This window comes from Gallinula chloropus (genome assembly GCF_964237585.1).
Source record: "Gallinula chloropus genome assembly, chromosome: 3".
NCBI lineage: Eukaryota > Metazoa > Chordata > Aves > Gruiformes > Rallidae > Gallinula > Gallinula chloropus.
In genome coordinates, this window is record NC_140087.1 from 24,345,699 (window position 1) to 24,372,057 (window position 26,359).

Here is a 26,359-nt window from a genome sequence, read left to right on the forward strand (position 1 = left end):
CCCACCCATTCCCCATGCTGGCCAATCCACAGGAGCTTAGAAAGGCCCACAGAAATCAAAGCTCTGTCCTGTCACCACTGTCAAACCTGGGCTGCAGGAGAAGAAGCAGCCTTATGGCTAGGGAGCCTGGAAAAGTGGGATCAAGCACCTGGTCCTGCCAGAATCTTCCCATACAACTGCAGCTACAATAATCCCAGTAGCACTAACACTATTTAGCCTCTCACAACTTGGACCTATACATTTAGGTTAAAATCTTTCTATTCTCCACTTTTTATGGCATTGCATTAATTCATGTTATGTTTCTGTTGGGACCCATTCTTCTTTAGCCCCACACAACTGGAACACCTGGGCCCAAAGTTTTGTTGGAGGACCTGGCTTCCCTGTGGTAGAAGCAATAACTAAGGCTCTAGAGCTCTTGTGGAACTGTGAGGGGGAGGTAAATTACTAAACACTATTTAGTTTGAGTTGCAAGCTCAAAACAGAGTGCAAGCATTAATTATCATTGATTATGAATACGAAAGATTAATTACAATTAATTTTACTATCCTTGTTGAGATAATGAGCAGGTAACATGCTCTGTAAGTGGTCTCCCTGAGGTACAGCACGAAGTATAGTAAACACACAAACAAAACCAAGCCGATTCAGAACATGTCCAAAACCACCTCACTGATACTAACTATAAACCAGAACTAAAAGCCTAAGAGAAGCACAGGTTACACTAACACACCCCACACCCCACCACTACAGCGGTTCTAAAAATAAAAAGCAGTGTTGTATGTTCTGATAAACTCACACTGCAGTTCAGATCACACAGCCTGAGGAGGTAAAAGCTATTCTATCACTGACGTGTAGGCTAAATTAACTTGCTAATTCACTTTCTAACACACAGTCCACTGAGCATACTGTTACATAAAAAAGGAAAATAAAAACTCACGCTGTCAGGCATATTCAATTTGAATGGTTTATAACATTATACAGAGCTGCTTTTATTTTTTTAAACACTAATACTTTTCTAAATCAAACCACATCATTCACCCTTAAATCAGTCACATGCGCAGCACTGTGCATATGCCACCCTTCTCTAGCACTGCCAGACAAAAGCTCCATCACCAAAAATAGCCACACAGTGTGCTAGAGCTGCTGCAGAATGCCCTAAATACATTTAGGCCATGAAGACTGAGAAGCTCTGCTGCAAGGAAGGGTTAGGCACTCACCTTCATAATAGGCCAGGGCTGAAAAGAGGGAGGAAGATGAATTTCCACTCTTTAAGTTAATTTTTAATGAACAATATTTAGCAGAGTTTAAAATGGAGAGTCATCTGAAAGCTATTTCAGAGCTGGAATGGATGTGTATATATACAAAATCTAACAGACAAAGGGTGTATTAAAATATTTAATTTTTTTTTAATAGTACAGGCTTTCTTTGAAAAGGTCAGGTAAAGAAAAAGTTGCCTTTAAAAAAAACTTAGAATGTATGTATTATTCAGAGTTGATCTCACAAGAATACAGCCCCAAACTTTGACAGATAGATCCAGTTTCTCAGTTGTTTTATTCAAATGTGGTTTCTTTCTGCTTTTCTCTTTCGGCAGATTAGAAAAGCTTACAGTTGATTTTTTGGGTCTTTTTTCTAGATCAGGTAAAATACTGTAAGCTGGAGGAGCTAAACAAGTAAAGATCAGTGTGCTAAGTGTTTAGAGGGATCAAAGATTGATCACAGCTCAGCATACCAGAAAGGCCTCCTTAAATCCCTTGTCAAATTTCAGGCTAGTAACCAGTTTATCTTCCTCCACCATTCCGACAGTCCGCTCAGTACATTAGGATGGAGCACTCGGAGCCAAAGGAGATGCATGTTACAGCACTGCAGTGACAAACACAAAACAGTTATCCACGATAAAGTCGGTAGCAGTAGGTCACCTAAGGTGTTAAATGAACTAACAATCTAGTGACATCCAACAGTTCTCTTTGTAAACTTCAGCCACTTGTTCTGAAGAGATTTTTGATGCACTGGGACAACAACAACAACTGTGTGTTTCCAAGTAAAATCCTGAGCGTGACCAGAGCGAATGCATTATCACCTCTGCAGTGGAGGGGATGGTGGGCTGTGTCTCTAATACTATCCTCCACATTACCTCTGAGAAAGAAAGCTCAGCCTAAGCAAAGAGATCGTTGTGGATATCAACTGACCAAGACAAAATGGATTTCACCAGATTAGCAGAGGATTGCCCTACACTGGCAGGCAAAGCTTCACCTTTAGCCAGACGAGCAGTTGAAAGACAAGCACAATCTCCACCCACTTATCCAGCTTGACTGGGCAGGTGGGCCTTGTTACCTTGCCAGTGAACCACCCAGCTTTAAAAAAACCCCACAAACAAAAAAAAACCATCCCATGTACTACCACCACCTTATTCTTATCACTAACGACTACACCCTTCCTTCCCTCCCTCCCCCCCAAAATCAATGTGATGGCGAGCAGAAGGGGTGGAGACTTTTCTTTAGCTAAGGCAGTCTCAGAATACCACATGTTAAAGTTCAGTCATCAACCTTTAAAGTCTAAACATTAGCCTATATCACCACAGCCCTTAAAGAGTAAGTAGCATGATAGCAGTGCTGTATTTAGTGAGCAAGCCACTGTTACAGCTTGAGGCTTAGCTTTCTAAACCTTTATCTCTGAAGGTTCAGCACAGGAAGCATTAAACAGGAAAGAAAAAAAATAAAGGGAAATTGTTCAAGTGGCAGGCAAGACTTGGTGCTCCTGTCATTCTGTTAAGGCTATTGTATGCCTAGGATCACATTAGTAAAACCAGCAAGCTGTTCCTGCTCTAACCTGTCTTCACACAGAGCAATAGGGTTCAGGAAAAATCCAAGCGCCAAAAAACCGAAGAACCCCTTAAAAAGTCAAGGATATACTCTTCTGCCTATCCTAGGGAGGAAAACTTAGGGAGGTTGGCATTTGATATTAAAATTGTCTAAGAAGAGTTTAATTCGGTCACTGTTGTCAAACAGCAGCAGAAAGTTATGGGGAAAGATTTCCTCATCAGTTATAGTCCCTGGACTACAACTGCTTCATTGTTGCTTTCATTACATTGACCACTGTCAGGGAATATGAATGACCCTAAATTTAAATCTTAAAAGAGAAATTCACTGATACCACAGTTTTTTAAAATTGTAAGAGTTTCACTCCATCTCCTATAAAAGGATCTACAAAAAATATCTTTAAGAATTGTTTATGCAGGAAAGTGTTTGTCCATGTGAAGTTTTCCTCATGTTTCCATGTACTAGTAGTAAATCAGACGACACTTATACATATGTAATAGCTACTGTATGTAGCTTAGTACTTTGGAATTTAGTCCCCCACCCTCTGAGTCTAAAGCATTCACATTTGTGAGAACTGTATAATCCTGTGGAATTAACTGCACATAGAAGCGTCACTCTTTCCTTTGTGTCAGTGTCTCCACAATAAATTACCCCATCAGTTATCATACATGTACAGATTTACTCAATTTCCCTCACATTCTTTATATAGCTAAACATAAATGGCTATCTTTCATTGATTTCTTTTTGGTAACCACAAGGCAATCACATTTATGGGACTGAAAGTCTCCTGACAAGACACAAGCTTCCACTGTAGATTCAATGTCCTCATGAAATTATTTTAGTACATTAACAGAAAAAGCTCTGGAAAATTTTAAGAGCTTATCACTTCCCCTGCAACACCAGCAGTAACAACACAACGTAACTTTTTTTCTGAAGTCATCAATATTCACTGTGGCATGAGAATAAGCAAGTCAGGCTTCTTCACTGTACTGTTGGGTTTGCTCCTGGCCCACTGTGTGGCCTCTCCTTCCTTTATTCCCTAAAAAACATATTGTGTTTCTTAAATGGGTGGTTTGTTGAAGGCTTTGCTAAAAGTCTCTTTCCCCTGCATCTTGCAGGCTTGCAACTGGCCTCACACTTAAGAGCAAGCTGGTATATGAACACCAAAGAGAACAATTAAACCACAGCATTGGCACTCTGAGAGCAGATCTCTCATGTTGCAAACACTCTCCAAACTCCAAAGAAGCATTTGCTGAGACCAGCAGAGTGTGATGACTTCAGACCAAGAAGTTTAACCACTTCCACGGCTGTCCTGGGACAACCTGCATAAGGCGAAGTATAGCCAGAAGAAGAGAACAGTGGGGCAATTGCCTGGTAGCTGATGGATACCAGAAGTGCTCTGTGGTTCTCATTCCAGGAAGAGAAAGAAACAGCACATCTTTCTTTGAGTCCTCATGAGCCATTTGCCAGGAACAAAGCCAGTACATGACCCAGGTAGTCCAAGAAGTTTAATTCAAAGCTGAAGAAATCCCTCTGTGCCCAACAACATGATCCAAGTGTGGAGCACAGGGTTGTTTTTATTCCATAATTACACATTTGATTACACAGTTTTAGCAAAGGAACTTTCTTCAACTCTGCTGTTAAGAGCCATAGAATGGCAGTTCAATGTCAAGCATTTGTACAGTGAGGTTTTTTTACACATTTATATTTGTTAGACCTATACCCACAGAATCCATACTTTTTAAAAAAATAAATCAGCTATTTGATCAAAAATGTAGTTATGGAGGAATTCCCTTGAGTCAGATCTGCTTCCCTACTACCCAGTGCACCAGAGGAGGAGAGAATTGAAGAGTTATTTCATACATTTATGTACCTAAGCAATGATGTATGACACACTCTTCAGTAGGAGCCTGTCAGGAGAGTCACAGCTTTGATTGTTGAGCAAAAATAAACACATTTCATTTACAAGTTAGCATTAAGCAGCAGTATGTGTAGGCTTCATCAATAGGAATGAAAACAGACAGAATCCAAAAGCTTGAAATAATATTGTTGACCATCAAGTAGTCTTACGATATTTATTACCATAATTTTGAAGTTCCTACAAACACAGGCTACAGTAGCTAAAGTGGTTTTCACTAGGATGCTATTACTGCAAAGACACAGGAACTTTAGCTAACTGCTCAGGGGGTAGGCCATTTTCCTTGGGAAACACCCACATTTTCCCAAGCAATGTTTTAGTGTAGTGTCACAAGGTGCTATACATGTAGCTACCGTACAGTATCCATACCATGTGTGTACCCTTTTGAAACACTATCCACTCGGTTTTGTTTAAGCACATCTGTATCTAGATACGACTAGGCACCTACATACCTTCCCTGTGAGAACTGTCAGGAACTGCACCTTTCCTCCCTTTCTCCTAGCAAACAAAATGCTGTGAAAAGAACAGCCTCTTCTGCAAGTAGCTAGGCTGTATGTTTGGCAGCTCTTCGAAGAAACAGCTCTGAACCCAGGAATTTGGTGAACAGATTTTGAAAACAGAGCGACACTATCAAACACAGCACTTACTGGACAGCAAATAGAGCCTGAACAACCACACAGCAGTTCAGTATTTGTTTCAGTAGCCGAGTAGGTAGCCTCATTACTCCCAAAAGTGTTATTTTAAGCAGTTTCTAAGATGCAGCCAAAGCCTGGTCTTAAAGCAGCAACCTCATTAACACAAATTAAAGTACTTGCCACAAAAAAACCCAAACACCACCAACAACCCAAAACAACAAACCAACCAAACAAAAAACCCACAAAACAAAAAACTTTCCCCAGCCCCCAAAGCTAGCCAGTAACTTTTGGGACCAATTCATGATTAAACAATGCAAAGTGCAGAGACTACACATGAAACAATTGGGTGTACCCCAACTTTTTTTTGTGATACTATCCCTAAGGCACAAGCTAACTGCATCAGTACAGTCGCTTCTAGCTTTTGTGTGTAGAAGTGCTGACTTTGGGATTACATTCACAATCCACAGCTTTAACACTTCTCTCTGACTCATAATGCATTGTTTGCAATAAAATAAATGCAGCAGAGTTGAATCCAGTGCCAAGTCCCCACCACTTAAGCAGCCCAGCAAATTGATAGTATGGCTGCAAAACCACCTAGATTCATTTACTGTCAATAGCATAAGAACAAACCCAAGGAATCGGGACCTAGTCTGGCATGGTATCTCTCCTCTTCTCATAAACACAACTTCGATCTTCAGGAAACTCTGAAGCACAAGAAAAGTCAGAAGGGCTCATGGCACACAAACAGATGCTACTCCAAGTAAATAAACAGTGCAATCTTGTGGGAAGCCCAAGTAAGTAACCATTTCAACAAAGAAACATCAAGTGTGAAAAAGTAAGATTTCAGGAATAAAAACAACAAACTAAAGAAGAAATAACTCTTCTCAATAATGCCTTCCTTTCCTGTACCAGACACTCAACTTATCTTCCCACTAAACCCTATGGAGCCCTGTTGTCTGATGAGTAGCAGGCTGCGTACTTCAGGACTGAAGCCCTTTGTTTTTCAATACAAGAGATACCAGGCTGTGCAGGAGCAGCACCAGGCAGCTCCACAGAATGCCTCAGCCCTGACTGAGAAGAGGGATGACTCAGACCATTTTACAAGTGCCCTGCTCCAAACTCCTTTTCTGCAAGTTGTCTAATACCATAACAACTCCCCACTTTCCAGTAAAGTATTTTTTAAAAGCAATTACTCTAGTGCAAAGTTATATTGCTTTCTCAAGTTCTACGACTTTGGTATTAGACCAAATGGGACAGCAGGATGTGCAGATCCATCAATTCAGAACAAACAGATCTGGGATTCAAAGCCTGATGAGAAACTTGCACCCATTTCTTCAGGGCAACTTCAGGTACTACATCCATACTTGTGCTTGGAAGCTTTCTCATTTTTCAAGATGGATGCTATATGGCTATTTCTTTCAAGCAAGAATTAGACCACTAATTGTTTACTTGCAAAATGCGGTTCAGTTCAATAAAGCCAGAGAGATCCAGAATAGGGCAGTAAGTGCTTTCAGTCCATTACCAAGAGAAAAAGATTAAGTGCTCTAAGCCTGAAAACAGGAACTCAAATTCACTTCTTTTTCCATTTACATTGCTTCAGAAGAATTACAACAGGAACAAAGTGGGCCTAGACTTTTTATAGGTTTTGCGCAAGTCTTTGGGCATATTTTCTTGCCAACAGACTTCTTTTAACTCTCCCCACACACAGCACCTCTTCTTACAACAGACTTAGCTCCACACTACCCATGAGTTACAACTACAAGGACAGGATTGTGCAAAGTGCAAAACATCTGCAGCTCTGAAAAGAGCAAACCATTCAGTTGCAACTATTCCAGGCAATATTCTAAATTCCTCAAGGTCAGTAAGCCTCGGGTTTTTTCTCAAACATTTTTTTAATTCTCAGTTTCAACTGCTATTCAGAGAAGGCTTTATTAAAAAGCTTTGGAAGAGGCTTTAAAGACTGTAGGAAAGAAACATACAAGAAGCCTAGCTTTTCAGTGCTCAAACTGGAGTACTTAAGTCTTTTAGTAGGTGGGCTCCAACTAATAGTATGAACATCTGTCCAGTTGTGATAGCAGAGTACAAAATTTCATGTTCATGGTAGAGTTAACTACAGCAGGCAACAGTCTAGCAGTGTTTGTCACATTCTCTTCAACGTATTTGACTTAACAGAGCAAGAACAGAATCTAGAACCACTGTCTGCAAGCTTTGTGTTTCATTCTGCCAAAGCCTGTGATGTAATCTATACTATAACTTCTTCCCACACTCAACTGGCATCTGCCTGAATCTGTGTTTGTTTAAAGACCTTAAAAAAAATAAAATTGAAAACACCCCCATGTCCCCAGTAGATGTATTCCTACTTTGTTTACCTGGAGCTAGGGGAATACCTGAGTAATACTTCTCTATTTTCTTTCTCAAATAATCAGATTTCAAGTACTGGCATATTTGTTAATGATGCTTTACAACACTCCTCTGTTACAGTATGTGAGTGTAGAGTAGTATGCAACCTGAACAGTAATATGTACCCCACTTGCCTAAGGGCAGATGCAGGGGCAAAGGCTTCTCTTCATGCCAAAAAAAGTCAACTTTTACCCTGAGCACTTCACCATAGCACTGCTTTCTGCTTTGCCAAAGAGGCTGAGGTTAGAAACACTGGTGCAGTAGCAATCCTCGCTTGCAGAAAGCTTTGGGGATCAGCTGACATTAAGACATCTCCCCAAAAGTACCTACAGACAGTCAGAACACTTACAAAAATACCACTGATGAATAAAGTTTAGCCCCTATTCTTCCCCAAAAATCACAAACCACACTATAACATGTTATAACCCTGTGTAGGACAGGGAAAAGAAATACTCTAAAATTTGCCGTCTGTTATTTGTGGGATCTTGAGCTGGCTGGGCAGCACTATACCTGCAACATTTCGCAAAAGGAATTAAAACTGTTAAAAGACTGTAGCAACAGATTTATCTACAGCTCATGAAGTCCACAAATAGGCAGTCCTATGCAGTGGCAGCAGACCTGGTCAGCAAATAACCCTGGCAGACAATCCACTGCCATCTGCTTGGCCATCAGTACCTCAGCACACACAGCTTCTGGCTCTGCTAGCGTGTGGAAGGCAGAGCTCAGTGGCCCACAACTCACGTACTACATGAGTGGTCCACTGAAACAGCGCTAGTCTGCAAGCACTAGTCCCTGAGCAGCTCTGACAAGCTACATGCCACGCTAGCCCTGCCCAACCGGCTCACAGAGTACAGCATGGGGGAAACAGCAGATTAACATAAACCTCAATGCAGTGAGTTGTAGTCAACACAATTTAACTTCTCTTTCAGTAAAAAGTCCTGATTACTCTTGAAGGCATACCAACTTAACCTTTATTTTCCTCCTTTTATTTTTCATCCTTTAAAAAGCAAAGCATAAACCACAATCTATTATCACACTATGTAATAGTGGCACAACATAACAGTATTTGGAAGGTAGCTTCAGCTTTTAGAATTGGACAGCACCATGTTATACAACAAGGAAAGTCAGATACCACTGGATTTTCCATTTTAAAGATCCAAGAGCCCAGTAGAGCATGAAAGTTAAGCATATGTAGACAATGATTTCACAACCTCTTTTAATACCTGCAAATAGCAATGTCTTCTCAGAAGGTTTACGGGCAAAACACTTTGTGATATACATACACACACATATATGTTATATTCCAAGAGGGTTTCATGTGTAGTATATAATTAATGCTCTTTTAATTTAAAGAACATTCAAGCAAAAGGTCAAAGTTGTGACAAAAGAAAGGGAGAGAACAACTGTGCAGAGAACGGGAAGTAGGGGCACTGTTACTTAGTCACAAGCGATTAGAATCTCACTGACTGGCTGTTTCTCCAGAGAAAAATATTCAATAACCCCTACACAGCCTGAAACAGCTGTTTGGTGTACTTTCACACTACTTTAGTCTATCAAAGCAAGCACTTCAGGTTGGATATTCTGTGGCAAAGAACCAGTTCAGAATGAAGAAGGACAAAGGCTTTCCAAAAGAAGTGGTTCCCCACAGACAAAAGGTTACAAAAGATTTTGTAACCAAGGAGAAAAACCTCAAAGTATTATTTTGAATTACATCTGTTGGATCCTGCTTACTCCGCAAAACATCCCATTTATTAGTATGCAGTAACTCTACCAACCCACGTCAATTGTTCTACAGCGTCACTGGAAGAAATATCTTGGCTTTAAGGAATGATAAAAGTTCTTACCAACATTACAAACACAGAAGTAATCTTTCTCATCACCTTGTTCCTCTCGGGTTTCTTTCCAAGGAAATGTTAGCTTACCTTGTTTCAAGAGTCTCCTTCTCTGACTCACTGGTTGCAATGTGTCAAACCACACTCCTGGCAGCCACCACAAGGGCTACCAAGACTGAAGGGTAACAATCAGAAGAGGGTAACCTCTCACTAACGCAGATCCCCCACTCAAGGCTTTTGGTAACTTACCAAGTCATGTCTGCAAGGACATATTGTCGTTTCCCCTACTTTAAGAACCACAAACAAAAGGGCTAGGACACCTTAAAGTACCTCTGCCTGAGAACTCCATTGAAAACCAGCCTGCAGGCTTCTGCATTTTAACAGCAGAACCTCCTTGCCTTGATTTATGGAAAAAAAAAACCAAACCCACCACCTAAAACAAATAAAAAATGTTACAACTTCATTATCTCACACTGGGTTAGTGATAAGAGCTTGTTACTTGCAATTGTCTAGATATTTTTGAAAAGAAATCCTTGGACAAGTTTAAGAAAACTCCATAATCAAACCTTAAGTATAAAGATCAAAGACCAAAATTTCTCAAAATTTAAGCTAAATCTTCACTGAATGTTAGAAGGGAACTGCCAGTAGTAGCAAAACACACTGAACTCCTGTTTACCGCCAGACAAAAGCAAGGCCGGTTTGCAGAGCTCAGATAAGCATAAATCACCTCCACAAACCTTGGGTTCAGGAGCCTATTCACAACTCCAGCACACTGTCATCATGGAGATGCTGTCTTCATTTCTCAGGAGAGGAAGATCAAACATAACACTGTGACCTGAAGCCTTGGAACACTGCTCATCACACAGATGCCATAAACAAGTGAAATCTGTAAGGGTGGTGACTAAACAGAAGTCTAACAGAAAAAGGAGGCATCCATAAGCATCACCGTGGTGTGATCGCCAGAGTCTCCCCTACACTGCTTCCCTATGTTCTGCATCAGTTATTGACTACACAGATTTATATTAAACATATTGCAACAAAAAGCCAAGCTACTCTGCATACAGTCTTCCATGACTGAGTATCTGAGGTGTGGTTTACAGCAGCAATCCAGGTAAATCACAGGGACAGTGAGGCTCACAGAAACTCCCTGAATACAAACTAGTTGACAAATGTGTTTCTTAAACCTGATAATAACCTGGTCAAGAAAAATCCTGGTACATAAGTAAATAAATACATTATGAAGTATTTCAGTACAGACAGATTGGAACTGTAAGAACACATTAAAATGCTGATAACCCAGGCACAAGAAGCACAAGCTGCAGTAAAAACAGCTTGTAGACAAAGCAAATACCTCACTCAGCAACTGGCTGTTGCTGTCCTTTTCTGGTTTACAGATGGCACCTGCCATTTGTTTTTTCTTTTCCCCTTTACCCTCTTATTTTTCAGTTTGGACTGCAACTAAGCACAGCAACATAGCTGGAGAGTTTTTTGCTTGTTAGTTTATGTTTTGGTTTTCTGTTTGTTTGGGTTTGTTTGTTGTGGTTTTTTTTTTTAATACAAACTACTTTTTCTTCCTTTGCTGCAGGGAATAAGATCACAAGGGAAACATGTTTTGGATTTTTGTTTTCCTAGTGAAAGGACAAGCACACAAAATGTGAAAATAACATTGTCCAGAGTGTGTGGACTACGTGACCAAGATGGGGAATACATTCCTCAGTGAAATAGTTATTACAATTAAGAAGGAACTACAGGCAAGAAGGTTCAGCAGTTTGTCATCCACCACTGCTGCGACTGCTGCACTCAGAAGTATAAAAAAGGGCAGGCTCCACTGACACGACACCTCTATGTCTTCATGAACAGCTCAGACATGTTTCACATCATTCATGATGTCTTGGCATACAAGCCAAAATTCAGTATTGTACTTTTCATCAGTGCATTAGTCAGCACACAGGCAATGAGGAAACCGACTCTGAAAAAGGAAAAAACCCAAGCTAGAAGTGGCTGCATAGAAAGGTGACTTTCTCACGTCAAAGGTGGGTAACTGGATAAACCTGCATTTCCAAAACAGCTTTCTGAAAAGCTCTCTGAAGCAGAATTGAGAAACAAGATCGCTTCTTACACTAAGATACAACAGCGTGAATCAGGCTCTGCCAGCACTTCTATAATAAACCTTGCCTGTGCAGGAGTTTAAAATGAAGCTGAAAAAATCTGGAATTCAAGAATGGAAAAACCAAGCCACTTGACTGTATATTTTAGGATGTTATGAGATTTTAGGTCCAGGGTCTTTCCCTTGACTTTCAGCTGGTCAGACTCTCTCTCCCCAAGACATCAGCACTATGATCATATTCCTATCAATTAAATTAGAATTCAGGTATCTGCAGAAATGTTGTTTTTGCAAGTGTATGGTACTTCCTCACTCCTCTACCTCTTTGCCTTCCAGCACACAAACAATAAAAATTCTTCTTAATGTTTTCTGTGTCACCCACTACCCTCAGATCCTTCAGGAGGCACCCCCATTCCTGATAAGGAAAGAGAGCGTATTTCCAGTACAGCATTCCATGCAATAAGAGGTGGCTACAGCACTAGGCTGCAGCAAAGGCTCTTCTGCCCACCAGCCAGAGCATTTCCTGGCTGCAGTGCTGTGCAGCAGCACCAGCCTTATTCCACAACCCTCCAGTACTAAACAAACCAATATGCAAAATAATCAGCAGCGAGGTCTGTGAGCAGCTGTATCTGGCATGCCAGATCACAAATGGACAGTTATTCCTACATCTGTTTCAGATGTAAGAGGAAGACCCAAAAAAAGCTGACTGTAAAAACAAAAAGCCAACCTCCATGTGAAGGACTGGGCCAATTAGTAGGCATGAATGGAGGATCAGGGTGTAGCAGTATTAAACAAGAAACAGACTGAAGAGCATGTAGCCAACAACCAAACTACAAATTCAGATTGTAAATACATCAAGTTCCTTCTGGGACTTCCGGTACCTTGAATATTTCTCCTAGGTCGCAGAAGTTTTTTGGTAATTCTCAGCAAACTGACTATTTGTCTCTTCTTCAAAGTTGATTGTAAATCTGAACTCCAACTACACGATTTCCAAACTCTGGAATCTCTGTCACGTTCCACATTTTGCTTTCCACCAGTCTCAGCAGATGCTTGTCTTTGATTTGCTCAAATCCTTGATTCTGAAGCCAGTTTCCTCTTGTTGACATCTGTACACATAAACTATAAATCAGGTGTGAACTCAAATCTACAGAAGCATAGCTAAACCTGAGAAATACTGTGTTGCCTCTTCAGAGCCAGAGAGCAAAACTAGGTAGGCTTCAACAGATCCAAAATGATTCGAAGATAATGGATTTGTCCAGCATTAATAAAGGGCAACAAAACCCTCTATGGACTTTTAACTTAGCAGACAGAGAGACTCTTGTACCATCATTCCATCGAATACCACTATTCTAGTTCAAGCCAGTTCAACAGTTCCCCAACTATCACACACACACAGAGGACAGGCAGAGGTCTGTGTCAGTACTGACACAGCAGTTCAGCTTTCCACCGATGCAGCCTGCCCCAAACCCCTTGTCTCCCCATCTAGTACAGAGGCACAAGTTCTACTTTCTGGAGAAACTTGCATCCAGGTTAAGCTGCAGTGACCTCCCTACTAGACTTCTGTTTATTCTAGCCACTATCAGCAAGTTAATCATTTAATGGAGAAAGGAGGCTAACATTTAAGTGTTTCTCCACTGAAACTGCTAGCATGAAAAGAAAATTTAAATAATCTACATGTTATCCTTAGTCATTTCCACCTTGAGCTTGACTAAGCAGTTAGGCTACATCTATACATACAGATCACCAAGACAGTGTCCAGGACAATTTGGCTGTACGTAGTCAAACCTATAAATCAATGAGATGGGAGGTTTTTGTAGAATTTGGTAAATGTGATTCCACTCCTCTGAGAAATATTTTACTGCAAGCAACAAAATGTGAGAGCTCAAGTTTTAGAGTACTCCCTAATTTCACCTCTGATGTTTTATTTACTCATTGAACACTGCCCATAACCACTCTCACCTTCATTATATAGATCTGACCCACAGACACCAGCATCTACTCAGATCACACTTCAACTCAGTGCTAGTGAAACTCATATGTACAAGCTTCAAGTAATGCCTGGCTGCAGAAACAGTGTGCTGTGAGGGGCACCTTCAGTGAGCGAAGGTAGTTGATTAAAGTAGAGCAAACTGCGCCATTCATTGTGGCACTTGTTCTCCTGGCACATTAGTGTTCTAGCCTGAGGTTGGGTAAATAATTCCTTAATGTTCCTCAAAAAGAACACCACAACCCCCCCCACCCCCCCATAATTACTTCTGAAAAGGCTTCTGATAATACAAAACTCTTTTGAGATGCTTTCACTTCAAACTCTTGATTCTCAAATACCAGAAAAACAAGTTCTCCAGTGGTAAAGTGCAGACTGAATTTTAAGAAGCAGGGAAAAAAAAAAAAAAAAGGACAAAAAGTACTCTGTGTAGCTGAGTAAGCAAAGAATGTACACGTGTGAGTTTGTGCAAGAAGAAAGATGATGTACTCCTAGTGATTCAGCTGAGCCCAGTAATGCGTGGAGCTCCTGCTCATGGCCACAAGCAACACTCTAGGCTGGTGCTCGTTAATTTCGCTGGAGTTCAATATGATATGCAAAAGGTTGTCTGCCCAAAACAGAGGCAGGCCTCTATGTATCTGGATACAAAGGCAACTTTGAAGGAGTGAATGGATGCAGCAGTTTCTGAGCAAGCTTGCAAACAGCAGCAAAACTGCCAGGACTCTTGACAATGCCACAATCTACAAAAACATCAGGGGATTTAACTGCAACAAATTTCTTTTAAAAACACAGGCTTAGCTGTTGCCTCATTTTTTCCACTGCAAAATAAATATATGGTACTACCCAGGCATACGTAGAATGGTACAGATAGGGCACAGAGGTCTGCTTCTTCTTGCTGTTCATTCTCTTTTTCCAACAGCATGCTACTCTATAAACCCCTTGGAAGGGTACCACTTGCACATTTTCAGGAAAAAAAAGAAGAATGCAATAAGACCTCAGAGAATTTCAAGATCCTGGGTCAGATATACCACTTTCCAGGTTTCCCTCTCTCCCATTAGAAACGGCCACAGACCTACATTCCTTCTACATGTATTTTTTTCACAGTTGGAATCGTATTCCCAATTCAAGGTTCTCAAAGCTACTACTTTTACAGAGGTAACAGTGAATAAGGAAGAAACTCCACTGCTTGCTATCAATCTTTCATGAGTGATGTTTCTTATTACATAAAGCTTTCTTGAGAGTTGTCTAAATTAAACTGGAGTCCAATCTTCTTGCAACTTCAACAAGCTTTCTGTTCTGCAACTACAGCACCAAATACTGCACTCAGTTCTGACATGGACAGCCCTGAGGACTACACTAACATGTCTTACATGTTGGTTGAAATAACCCTGTTATTTACAAAATGTAACTTACAAAAGTTACATTGCAAAATTCAGCATTTCCCTAATTGGGATTATCCTCACTTCACACACCAAGTTAACCCAAATGTTGTACTTTTTTGGAGTTTTGCCACCCACATACTCAATATCAAGTATGCTCCCTCAGCTCGTGAATAGATCACAGCCTGTTTCCCCCCACAAAAACAGCTGAAAAAAAAATATGAACACAAACTTACAGAATCAGCAGTGGAAGAGCTAAACTAGAGCTAAACTAGAAAGCGTAAAATGATTCTTACCCATCACAGATAAACTCTCAGTAATCCAAGCAGAGACTTTCATGAACAGACTGTGTTACAACACAAGCCACGTCCTCAGACCTGAGACTTTCACTCTGCAAACCAGAGGGACTGAACAAATCAGATTTCCTCCACTGGTCTGCAGACAGGTACCCTGCTATCCCTGAGACTTCCAGCAGGTCTCTTCCCTTTATTGCAAATACATTACTTCATGTTAAGATCTCTTTGTCTTTATTACAAAAAAGTTGTTTCATGCTACTTAGCACCTACAGCTATGAACAATGAAATCCAACCAAGGAGACAGCTTTGTAGTAGCTTCCTGAGAAAACAACTTCCTTCTGCACCTCCAATAGCTGCAAATTAGGTAATGAATACAGAGGATTTTTAAGAATGTACCTCCCAGATACTTCCAGATTTGTTTTTAAATCACTGTCCAGAAAAGTCACAGATACTTTTGGACCACTTCTCCTGGCCTTGGCTAACAGAAAAAGAGGAAGCCTAGAGAAGCATTTGCAATACATTGTTCAGGCTCTGAGCCCTTCCCTTTGCACAACCAGCACTGTAAGAGAACTACTGCCTTTCTTCCCGTCATTCCACCCACTCTTTCCCCTAACTCTGCCTCAAATGCAGATGGGCAAGATAAGGCTATAAACTGTCACGAAAACCTCAAATACTTGATTTTGGTGAGGTAGTTCACCAGCTCTTCACTGTTTCACCCAAACCAAACTGAAGGTCAACCTACCAACCAGCATTAAGCGGCCCATTTTGGAGAGCTGCCATCCCAGGCAGTTTTGCTGGTTTTGAAGTGTGGTGGAAGCCAGAGCCGGAGCTGTCATCCTGCATCCAGCCCGAGGCACAGACTCAGCAGCACGGGGTGAAATTACACTTCCACACCCCATGCAGTACCTGTTTTGTAAGTATGCAGTTTCAGTTTCCAGGACTATCAGTTTAATGCACTTCAAGATGCCAAATTTCCTTTTCTTTCAGGTGTCTGAAGTTTACATTTGGGTACAGGTACACAGCTACAAAACATCTACTGAATGTAAAGCTAGCCAGTTGGAGGTTAACAAGGAATAGGTATTTCCCCAATGCATACAGAACACTGAGGCTAAGCACGTGAACAGTCATGTTAGAAGAAACCTTCCTCAACCCTCTGGATGAGCAAAGCTTACATCTGAAATGAGCATTACACAAAAATCATCCACGCAACAGCAGTAAAATCTGCTGGTAATAACAGACATCACTGCCATGCACCAAAGGACTGGAAAAAGCCCTTCTCTTGTTTGCTTTCAAGATGACAAAGAATCCATGTTAGAGAGACATGAAGCACATACAAAGCTTTGTATATTAGCAGCAGCACTCACTCAGCAGGTTAGAAGTATATACGCCCTTGACCAGTTTTAAATGGGCAGTCAGGTGCAGGATTCCACTCTCATCCTTCCCATTCATTTGCTGTAAATCTCATATGGTGGCTATTTCAGTTATTAATTATTCACATTTATAATCCAGAAATATGAGCATTACTTTTCAACACTCTTCAAATGATAATTTTAGAAACACATTATCAAGAGTCTGAGGTGTTCCCCCCCTAACAGGAAGGGAGGCATCACTTAAAAATTTCATGAAACTGAGCAGAGTTAAGATTACATCCAAGGTGCACAAATTCAACAGGACAGAGGAGGGAAGCACTAAGGTGAATTTAATTACTTGTGCCTGAATTCAAAGAATAGCTGTGGCCAAAGTTCACACACAGAGAATGGATACCTTTAATTAAACACTGATCTACCTCGACACATCCTAGTGATTTACATAGGGAACCAGATTCACACACTACCTTCAGTCACAGCAACTGTTTTACAACACAAACTTTAAGGGAAGATTGACTCTGCTAAGTGTGTGGTTCTGTGCCTGTTTTATCTGGTTTCTCTGTAGCTATAGCTGCAAAACTGGTGGAAAGCTGCTGACTAAACCCAAAAACAATTCAAGTGCAAAACAAGCTTCTGTAACTTGTACAAATGGTATTTGAAAAGTACTCTACATAGCAAAATTCCCATATAACAGGGGAGGAGAACAGAAGTTGTTAATAAAAATTTAAAAGGCAATCCAAAGCTGGTTTTATTTGCACTGTTCTACTATGCAATAGTTGGACCTCAACCCCAGTCAATAGTGGGTGCTATACAGACAGGTAACAAAAACATAGGCCTTGTCCCATAGAGCTGACAACACAGTACTTGCCACAGCAGCACATTTGGGATGTAAATATGTAACCTAAATAACATACATGGCTTATATTTCGTGCATGACAATAAGTCCTAAGTTTTGAAAGGGAAATAGATTTTAAAAAATCACATGGCTTTAAAAGGAGACTCAGGGGAGCTGTGAAAGTGAGACTTTTGCAGCCCTCTACCTAGATCTGCCAGGAAGAGGTGTTTATAAAATAAATGACACAGGAAAAAGTGTGCTCCAAATGCCAACAGAGCACTGAGCAGCACAGCTTTGCCAACTGGAAATGCAAGCACCGATGCTAAGCTATCAGAAATGTCTCTTTGGAAACACTAGTCTATTACTTTGCTGTGAACTGATTTCTGAGGCTGCTTAACAGAACAAAACCAGATATGCCTGCAAGATTGGTTTTATGTAGATGCTGATCCTAGCAAGAAGTTCATCCTCAATTCACATTCAGACTTCAACCAACAGAGGTCCTCTCCAACTCCTACCATTCTGTGATCACAAGTGGAAGTACCACACCGCCTGGATACCTGTGCCAATTCTCATTACTTGCAGCTTACAAAAGGACATGAATTTTACCTCCAGTAACACACAATGATAAAAAAAACTCTAAAGAATCAGGCAATAACAATCCTAAATTATTCTTTTGTAGATGTCCAGGAAAGCTTGCTTAGTTGAACTAGTATTTTGCCAAAATGACAAAGGAAAGCAATAAAACCAGAGAAAAATCCCCCAAGCCAAACATAAAACCTCACAAACAGACACACACGCACCCTCCCCCAAGCTAAAAGAAACTGTCAAGACCACTAAAACAAATGGAAGAACACCAAACCCAAAACAAGGGACACATGAATGTCCATGAGAAAATACTTGTTTCCTGAGATCTGTGAAAACAAACAACTTTCAGGACTTCCAAGGAACATATTTAGCAGAAGAACAGTTAGTCACCTATTGGAAAACATCAAGGGAATAACCCTACCACCTCCATTGTGACCAACAATTTCAGTCAGCAATCCTATGAAATTTAATGAGTATTAAAAAAGTTTGAAAAGACAGGCTCATATTAAATTCCCACTCAGGCTTGTAGAAAATTCTAAGGCATGGACTGAACAAAAAAAAAGAAAATCTCTTACCTTTCTAACTACTGGTTAGCTAAGTGATACAGAGAGGCAAGTAGCAACATTATTCAGAATCCAGAAGTCAATTACTGCCTCTTGCCATCCTCCTAAAATACGCATTTAGCTATTAGAGAGGAAGGGGGTGGGGGTGGAGAGGAGGAAAGGATGTTAAAATATTTTGTGAAAAAGCAATTAACACAATTCATAACAAAGGAAAGGAAGTACAAAGAGCATGTAGCTACAAAGACCACTGCCAGATTAATACTAATAATCATCATCATCATCCTTGACAAACATTTTCAGTTCATTATTTATTTATTGCCCACCAGACCTCAGATTTTAACAGAAAGCCAAAGACAAGAAGAGAAATGGCTGATAGCAAAATCAATTTACAGAAAATCTTACAAACCTTAGCTACTTTATGATCCACATAATTTTTTCCCCAGCTGGAAAAAACAAATCATACAATCTCTAATCAAGCCTTAGTACTCTGAGAAGGCCTGAACTACCAAAATGACAACTGTTTAAAAACTTGTGATGATGCTCAAATATCCTTAATGGAGTAACAAGCTGCTTCGTTCCTTTGCAGTATCAGATCCGTTGAAGACCTCTGGGTTTTGAACAGCTGTACAAAGACAGGTCCAGCACAATTACAGAAACTGCAGATAAAGATGACATGTAGCTCACCTCCCATGAAAGTGACACTGACTTAGTATGTGCTAGAGGGAGGGGGGGAAATAAAAAGAAAAAAATCTCAGCACCTGCAGCTGCTTGCTGAGCAAATAGGAGAGGTAAGAAGCAAGATGAAGCAAACACTGTAAAGTAGCAATACAACAACAGACTAAAGACTCCAAAAAGCCCCCCCACTGATCCATCACTCATGATTCTGCTCAGAACTGTACTGGAGTGGCTTTGCTTGGTACTGGGTAGTGAGGGGAGATCACAACCCTGAATGCACTCCACATGACCGGCAGTCCAGCTCTAACCCACCGAACCACTGATAACCCATTCAAATGTACAGGAGGGTAAAAAACGACATCCACCAGCATGCAAATGCTATCCTAGAGACACTATGAATCATTTCAAGTATTTAGTAATGGAAAACCAAAGTACACTGCCAAAATATTTTGTGCGGCCTCCTATGTTACTTCTCACTAGGAGCATTCAAGGCAACCCACCAAAATGTTACATTAAAACCACAGACACATGTTAGTTTACTATCTGTGCTCCTATGCACATTTGTCTACTTACATTGCACAGCAACAAGAGAAAAAAGGACTAATCAACAAAAAGCTTTTACCCTGGGAAACTCTCAGTGCCATTGAACAAACCCAGGAAAATTACTAATTCTTAGCTTTGCAGACTGTTGACTCTGGAAGTCATCCAGTGGGTGATAAAGTAATATGCTTCTTAAAACATTAAGAACTCAACCTCACCTTAGAGTTTGTATCCCCATTTTATATGGGTGGTTTCAAATATACACAGAAGAGCAAGTAACTGTGTACACAAGACCCTAACACATTAGGCATGTTAACAGTAACTAGCAACATATATTTTATCACAATGTTCAAATCTGTCAGTCTCTCTACTATTCTGAGGGGGAAAAAAAAAAGCTGAAAACTCAAAAAAACCCCAACAGTTAGCTGTATATGATTCAGCTCTAATACATATACATACTATAAATTTGCTATTTAAATACTTGCTAGCCTCTCCCATTACACAGTATAATGGTAACATCTGAAATCTGAAACACTGTCTTGAGGGTGCAAGCTAACATTTGTTTTGTAAAGAAAAAAAGTCTGGTACAATTCCACGCCCCCCCCCCCATAAGACAAGAAAAAGGAGTATTCAAATAAATGGAATCACTTAATCACAAAAGAGAACAAAGATTCTAATGATCAAACTTAAAATTTCAGTCACAATTGCAAGGTGCAGGATCCTTGCCAGACTAACAGAATTTAAGCATTAGGATTCATGTGGAAAACCTTAATTACACGATACAAGATAGACAGTGGCTACACAGGCTTGACAAACCTCTGTTCTAAATCAACAGCCATCAGCATCCCTCTGCTGCTGCCACTCACCTACATTACAGCACCATAAATATTTTTCTTCAGCAGTTACAATTTTTGTGTCTTTTTTTTTCCCCCCAGACTTGTCAAAGTTGGCATATTCGAACAACGTACATTTCTCTATATTCTGCCAAAGGCACATTGCCTCTTATGCACAAGAATGAAAGTATAACTAATTTTACATTGTCTTTTGCAAAGCTGCTTTCTGTAACAAGCTGGTATTGCATTCTCTATTCTCCAAGCCTACAATCACCCTTTTTTAAAAAAAAACACAACCCCACCAGGTATTTATCCAGACTGTGCATAGAAATCAGATAAAACACACAGAAATCCACTGATACATTTCTAATGCAGGACCCTTCCCCCTCCAAGAAGAAAAGGTTTTAATAACTACAAAGTATTTTTTTCTTCATATCCAAAGCAGATGATTGCATAACAGTCCAGGGGACTTAGACACAGACGCCCATCACGCACAGCGTATTTGTGGGTGCCAGTATGTACTGCCAAGCTGCACCAGCCACTTTACGCTCCCCACAGCACACAGAAGAGCTACAACATTATGCCTCCTGTGCAGTGTATTCCACACACAGCCCTGATCACGCTGCAGAACCATGACATACCTTTCAGTCTTTTGGAATTCCCGTTCCTCTGCTGCTCGTCCTCTTCATTAATGGTGAATAAACCCAGGGGATTTGGCCTGGCACTTGTCTTCTTCAATCTCTCTTGTCGGAGGGCAGTAGTTGAACCAGGCATGCTGCTGTTGTCTCTTGCTTATTAAAAAAAAACAAGTAAGAAACTGCAGCCCCTGCTTAGCAGCTAGCTGCAACACTGCCTGTTCATTTGAGCACTTGTAATAGATCCCCTATGGATAAGCAGTATGCAAACAGCTGACAAATACAAACATCCACTCCACAGCGGAAGGCTTGCAGTATTTCCCCACCTTCAAGAAAGCCCTAATTAAAGGCACATCGGTTTGGATGCTGCTCGACGCTGTCTTAACCTGTTCAATCAGATCCCAGCCCACAGCTCCGGGTTCCTCGCTGCAGCACCTTGTTTCCCCTGCAACCCTCTTCCAGCTACAGCACACTAAAATATTCAGCACGCAACACAAGAGGAGAGAAAATATGATACGCCGCTGTTAACAGTTGCCCTGACAACACTGACACATCCCAATCAAAGGGGGTCTATGAGTGTTGTCTCCTCAGCTGCAGCAAGCCGGCCTCGGGAACGCCGTCTCCCACACGCTTGCGGAGAGCTGGAAGCACCTCGGCAGCCGGGGCTGCTCCTTCCTCCTCGCCGGGCGGTGGGAGGATGGAGCTGTGCTTGCACAAGCAGATGAGCTCTGAGTGAGAAGGAGCTGGAAGGCTCCAGGCACAAACCTGCGTTTTGCCAGCTGCTCTGTTTATTCACATTTAGAAATTTTAGCCTAATCTAAACTAAAACAATGATGATGAGTCTTCTCCATACACGCATGTGTTGGGTGTCACACGCGCACCCCCCACTCCTTAACTTAATCACCTTCCTATGCAGTGCATACCTTTTGCATTAGGAATGCATACACCCATGGTTACAGCCAGGTGTTGGAACAGTCTTCTCCACCTCTGAAAACTCAAATAGCAGGATTTCCAGCTTTCACAGACAACACAGGGCAATGAAAGGCCTTTTGGAGTGAATAGTCTGTACCGCACCATTAGTTTTACAGCACCGGCCATTAACATTCACTTTGCAAAATGAACAAAATACAAACAACCTGGGCAGGTTTAATTTGTTGGCTTTCCTTCATATGCTGCCATTCTGCATTTCCTTCAGCTGTTTACAACTGAGTGCTTGCTCACAAGTTTTCCAATCTGTATGTTTCATCCTTCACAGCTCTGAACACCACTATGCTACATGCTGGATGCTTTACCTGTGAGACTTCAATCTTCATCTGCTTTTAACTCTAATTCAACGTGTGCTCACCATTTCAAAATATTGCTGAAGATAGAATATCTCTATAATGTGTAAGATACAGGATTTTCCCTAACAACTTTTTATTTTCTTCTTTTTTTTTTACTGTTAAGGAAAACTTCATGTAATATGACTGGCTGCTGCAAGATGGCACATGCACTATTTGACAAGCCTGCTGGTGGCTCATATTGAAAGTGCAAGATTATACATACATATATGATCGCTCAATGACACGGGTAACGATACTGAAGAAGAAATCTCAGAGTTTATGACAGTCAGCATCCCAGTAGTCCAGGATGCTCTTCACAGAGCTGCCCTGGATTGTGCTCAGCTGGCAGGACAGTTCTGTTACCACACCTCAGGCTCAGCAGCCAGGAATCCTGCTGATGGAGAACACCACAGCACCACCTGAAGGCTCAGCCAGACCATTCTTCTCCAGCATGGGCAGAAACCACCCAACCAAAACAGACGTATTCTGCAGGAGGGTGCAAGATCTGAAATAGGCCCAGAGCCCACCTCGGCTATGTAATTCTTCCTGGCTATGTCCTGCCACCTGGTTACACCTTGGACTCTCTGGGTGTACACGGAAGTGATACATGATGACATCTGTCTACAGCTAAAGATGCTTTGTACTAAAGGGTGTGGATGAAAATAATAATAAAAAAAGACTAAGAAAAAACCCTCTAACACAAGCTATTTAGGTTTGCAATTTGCCTTCCAGGGTATAGACAAGCTCCTACTCTGTCCTGTAAAAGAAACAGCTCCATTCCTTAAATTCCATCCACTTTATGCCTACCACAACTACCACATAACAGTACACAAACAGAGCCACAAAAAGAGGGCAGTAGTTAGTACCACAAATACTATTCATACATGCCCAAGACTGTCACAAACAGAAAAACAACCAAAACCAGCACTTATATGGCACCTTAGTTAAATATCACTCCACTCCCTTACACTGCTTGAAGTCCCTAAGACAGGATTTCCTGCCCTTTTGAACACTCTATTCAATCACCTTTAATTGCTAAACTTCTTAAATAGGCATTTAAAAATACGCAAGAGTTATCTAATGCACAAAAATACATCTGACTGGAGAAGCTTCCAAAGGGTCTTCCAAGCTTACAGGTATGGTAAGTGTTTCAGCACCTCCACTTCCCTATTATCTGAGGGGTCATGGAGAATAGCTACAAGACTGACAATGCCTTCTCTGGTCATTGCACCCATAAGAGGGGCTTGCTGCAAGTACAAAGCATAGTAACGACTAATTTTGATACTTCAGGGGCTGGTGAAGATGGATTTGAGGTATGACACACAGACAACTGAGGCATTGGTACATATGTCTTTCTGTTGATTTACTAATGCAGAGTTGAATTCTGACAGAGGAAGAAGATCAACAGCACATTCAGTTTATGCAGCATGGTTTTATTTCAAAGCTCCTGTGGTTAAAAACTATGCTAGCCCACAACATGTTTTGAAACGCCTAATAAAATGGCACCCTAGCAAACTGCAACCTATTACAAATAGGAGACACCTATTAGAAGATATCACATAACTTTAGTAGTTGGGGGTTTGTAAAATACCTTCTTGAACATGCATAAAAAGCTACTAATGCTGCAAAACAACAGACTGTGCTGACAAATCCCTTCCATCCATTGGTTGGGGCAGAGAAAGAATTTCCTGAGGCATCCCCAGTGGGAAGACTTTGCTTTGAGCTGAGCCTTGTCTCAGCAATGTGGGAGCTTCTATATGAAAACTGGGATGAAAGCAACATTCCCTTAAGGGAACAAAGTGGTGGACAGTTTTTTATATTGAGGCTGTTCAAGTATTTAAAAAAAAAAAAAAAAATTCTTACACAGCCCCTATCAGCGACCCCCCTTCCTTCCTCTAACCACAGTCATACTGTGTACCGATACAATCACAGCTGAGATCTTCCCAACGTGGTGAGAGTCTCAGGATGGAATGAGGGCAACTGTATCTTGAGGGCACTAGATAATTTTGGGTTTCCCATTTTACAACACTTTCAAACTTCTTATCAGTTAAACCACTACACTTAAACACACCCACTTTCAGACTCTAGGTTCTATAGGTATAATTGCCTACACAATACGTTATCTGATACGCAACAGTCTTAAACAACAGTTTGAACAAAGACTGTGAGGATAATTACACTGTGATCTGGGAAACGTAAATATTTATAACAACATGCTAATTGATGTTTCTGCTTTAACATCAGGTATTAAGGTTTGATATCTCTACCTGTGAAATAAAAGGCAAGTTGAAGCCAGTCACCAGAAGAGTCCCCATGATACCTACGTGCAGTCTACTACAGGTAATCTGATAACTTTCAATGACCCAACTCTAGATTTGCTATCTTCTTTCATTCACAGGATTGTTTCAGTTTCTGTAAACTATCCAAAGGCTACATGAAGCTCATTACTGTGATTCAGAGTTTAAGTTGCACATGGTAAATTCCTATTCCACAGCCAGTGCCTTACAAAGCACTCTGCCAGTCCAAACTTCCTGAAGGGAGCCTTTCTGCTCTCTCATAGAGTGAGAGAAGACAAGAGGCAGCGTTCAACACAAGTCAGCTAACCAACAGGGAGGAAGAACCTTGTGAGGACAACTTCTGTCTTCCCTCAGAGTTGCAGGCTGTGATAACTAAGACTGTGTATGCTTTCAAGAACAAAACCACTTGACATTGCACTAACTGGAAGCCACCTTGTATCGCAGGCTATGTCAGGTTACAATACAGAAAACCAAGCCTATGAAAAGCTCCACAAACAGAAACACTCATAAGACACTCAAATCACAATACACAGAACTTTTTTCCTCCCACTCCATGAGACACCCATTGTGCATTCATCAAGCTGCATTTCATAGGAATTTCATGTCTGTCTCCTGCTATTTTCTTAGAATAAACACAGTTAAAATACTGTTTTAAAATAACACCATACCAAAAAAAAGCAATCAACCAAGAAATCAGGGTTTGACTGAGGGAACCTTCCCTCCCACCCCCCTGCAAAAGTAAAAAGAAGAAAGAACCCACCTGAACTCCCCAACATTCCCAGGTCTAATAAGCTCTCAATCCTAACACACACAAAAATCTACTGTCTGCCATATTGTGAAACCCAGATATGACCATCCATTGAACCGACCACTAATTAACCTCCAGCCTTCAAGCTCCCTTTCCTCCCCACTGCCAGAGGGAGTAAAGAAAGTTCAAGGCACAGATGAGATGCATCAATCCAGTTTCAGAAGTCAGGGCAACCTTCTCACCACTGCTCTTCTTTCTGATCCTTGAGCTCTCTGAAGCCTGGGGTGAGTTAGAATGTCCAGCCTCAGTTTCTCCAGTTTTAAGATGGGATGAAACCTTGAGAAGAATTCCTCTTCTTAAAGTGCTAATTGATTCTTATAAAATACTTTCTTCTTCTAAATCCTTTACATGACTTACTGTTGTAAGAACTGCTCAGCACCTATTAAACTATTGAAATTATAAAGAGAATAAAAGCTTGGACTGTGAAAACCACAAGCTGAACAGGGAAGTGCTTTAGAGCTTTTAGAACATTATCCAGAATCCTTTTCTTATCCTGTTATCCCGTTTTATACAAACCTGCTAACAGCTGAAGATCATT

The 26,359-nt window shown here is 40.9% G+C and overlaps 1 protein-coding gene across 1 annotated transcript in view; it reads right to left on the reverse strand.

Moving 5' to 3' along the window:
- MAP7 (microtubule associated protein 7) overlaps positions 1 to 21,533 on the reverse strand; it is a gene marked incomplete at both ends in the record, with an annotated part of 104,723 nt that extends 83,190 nt beyond the window's left edge. The window contains one exon of the mRNA XM_084261037.1: positions 21,401 to 21,533. Within this exon, the coding sequence (XP_084117163.1) occupies positions 21,401 to 21,533 (133 nt within the window). The remainder of the gene's footprint in view (positions 1 to 21,400) is intronic.
- Positions 21,534 to 26,359: the final 4,826 nt, after the last annotated feature.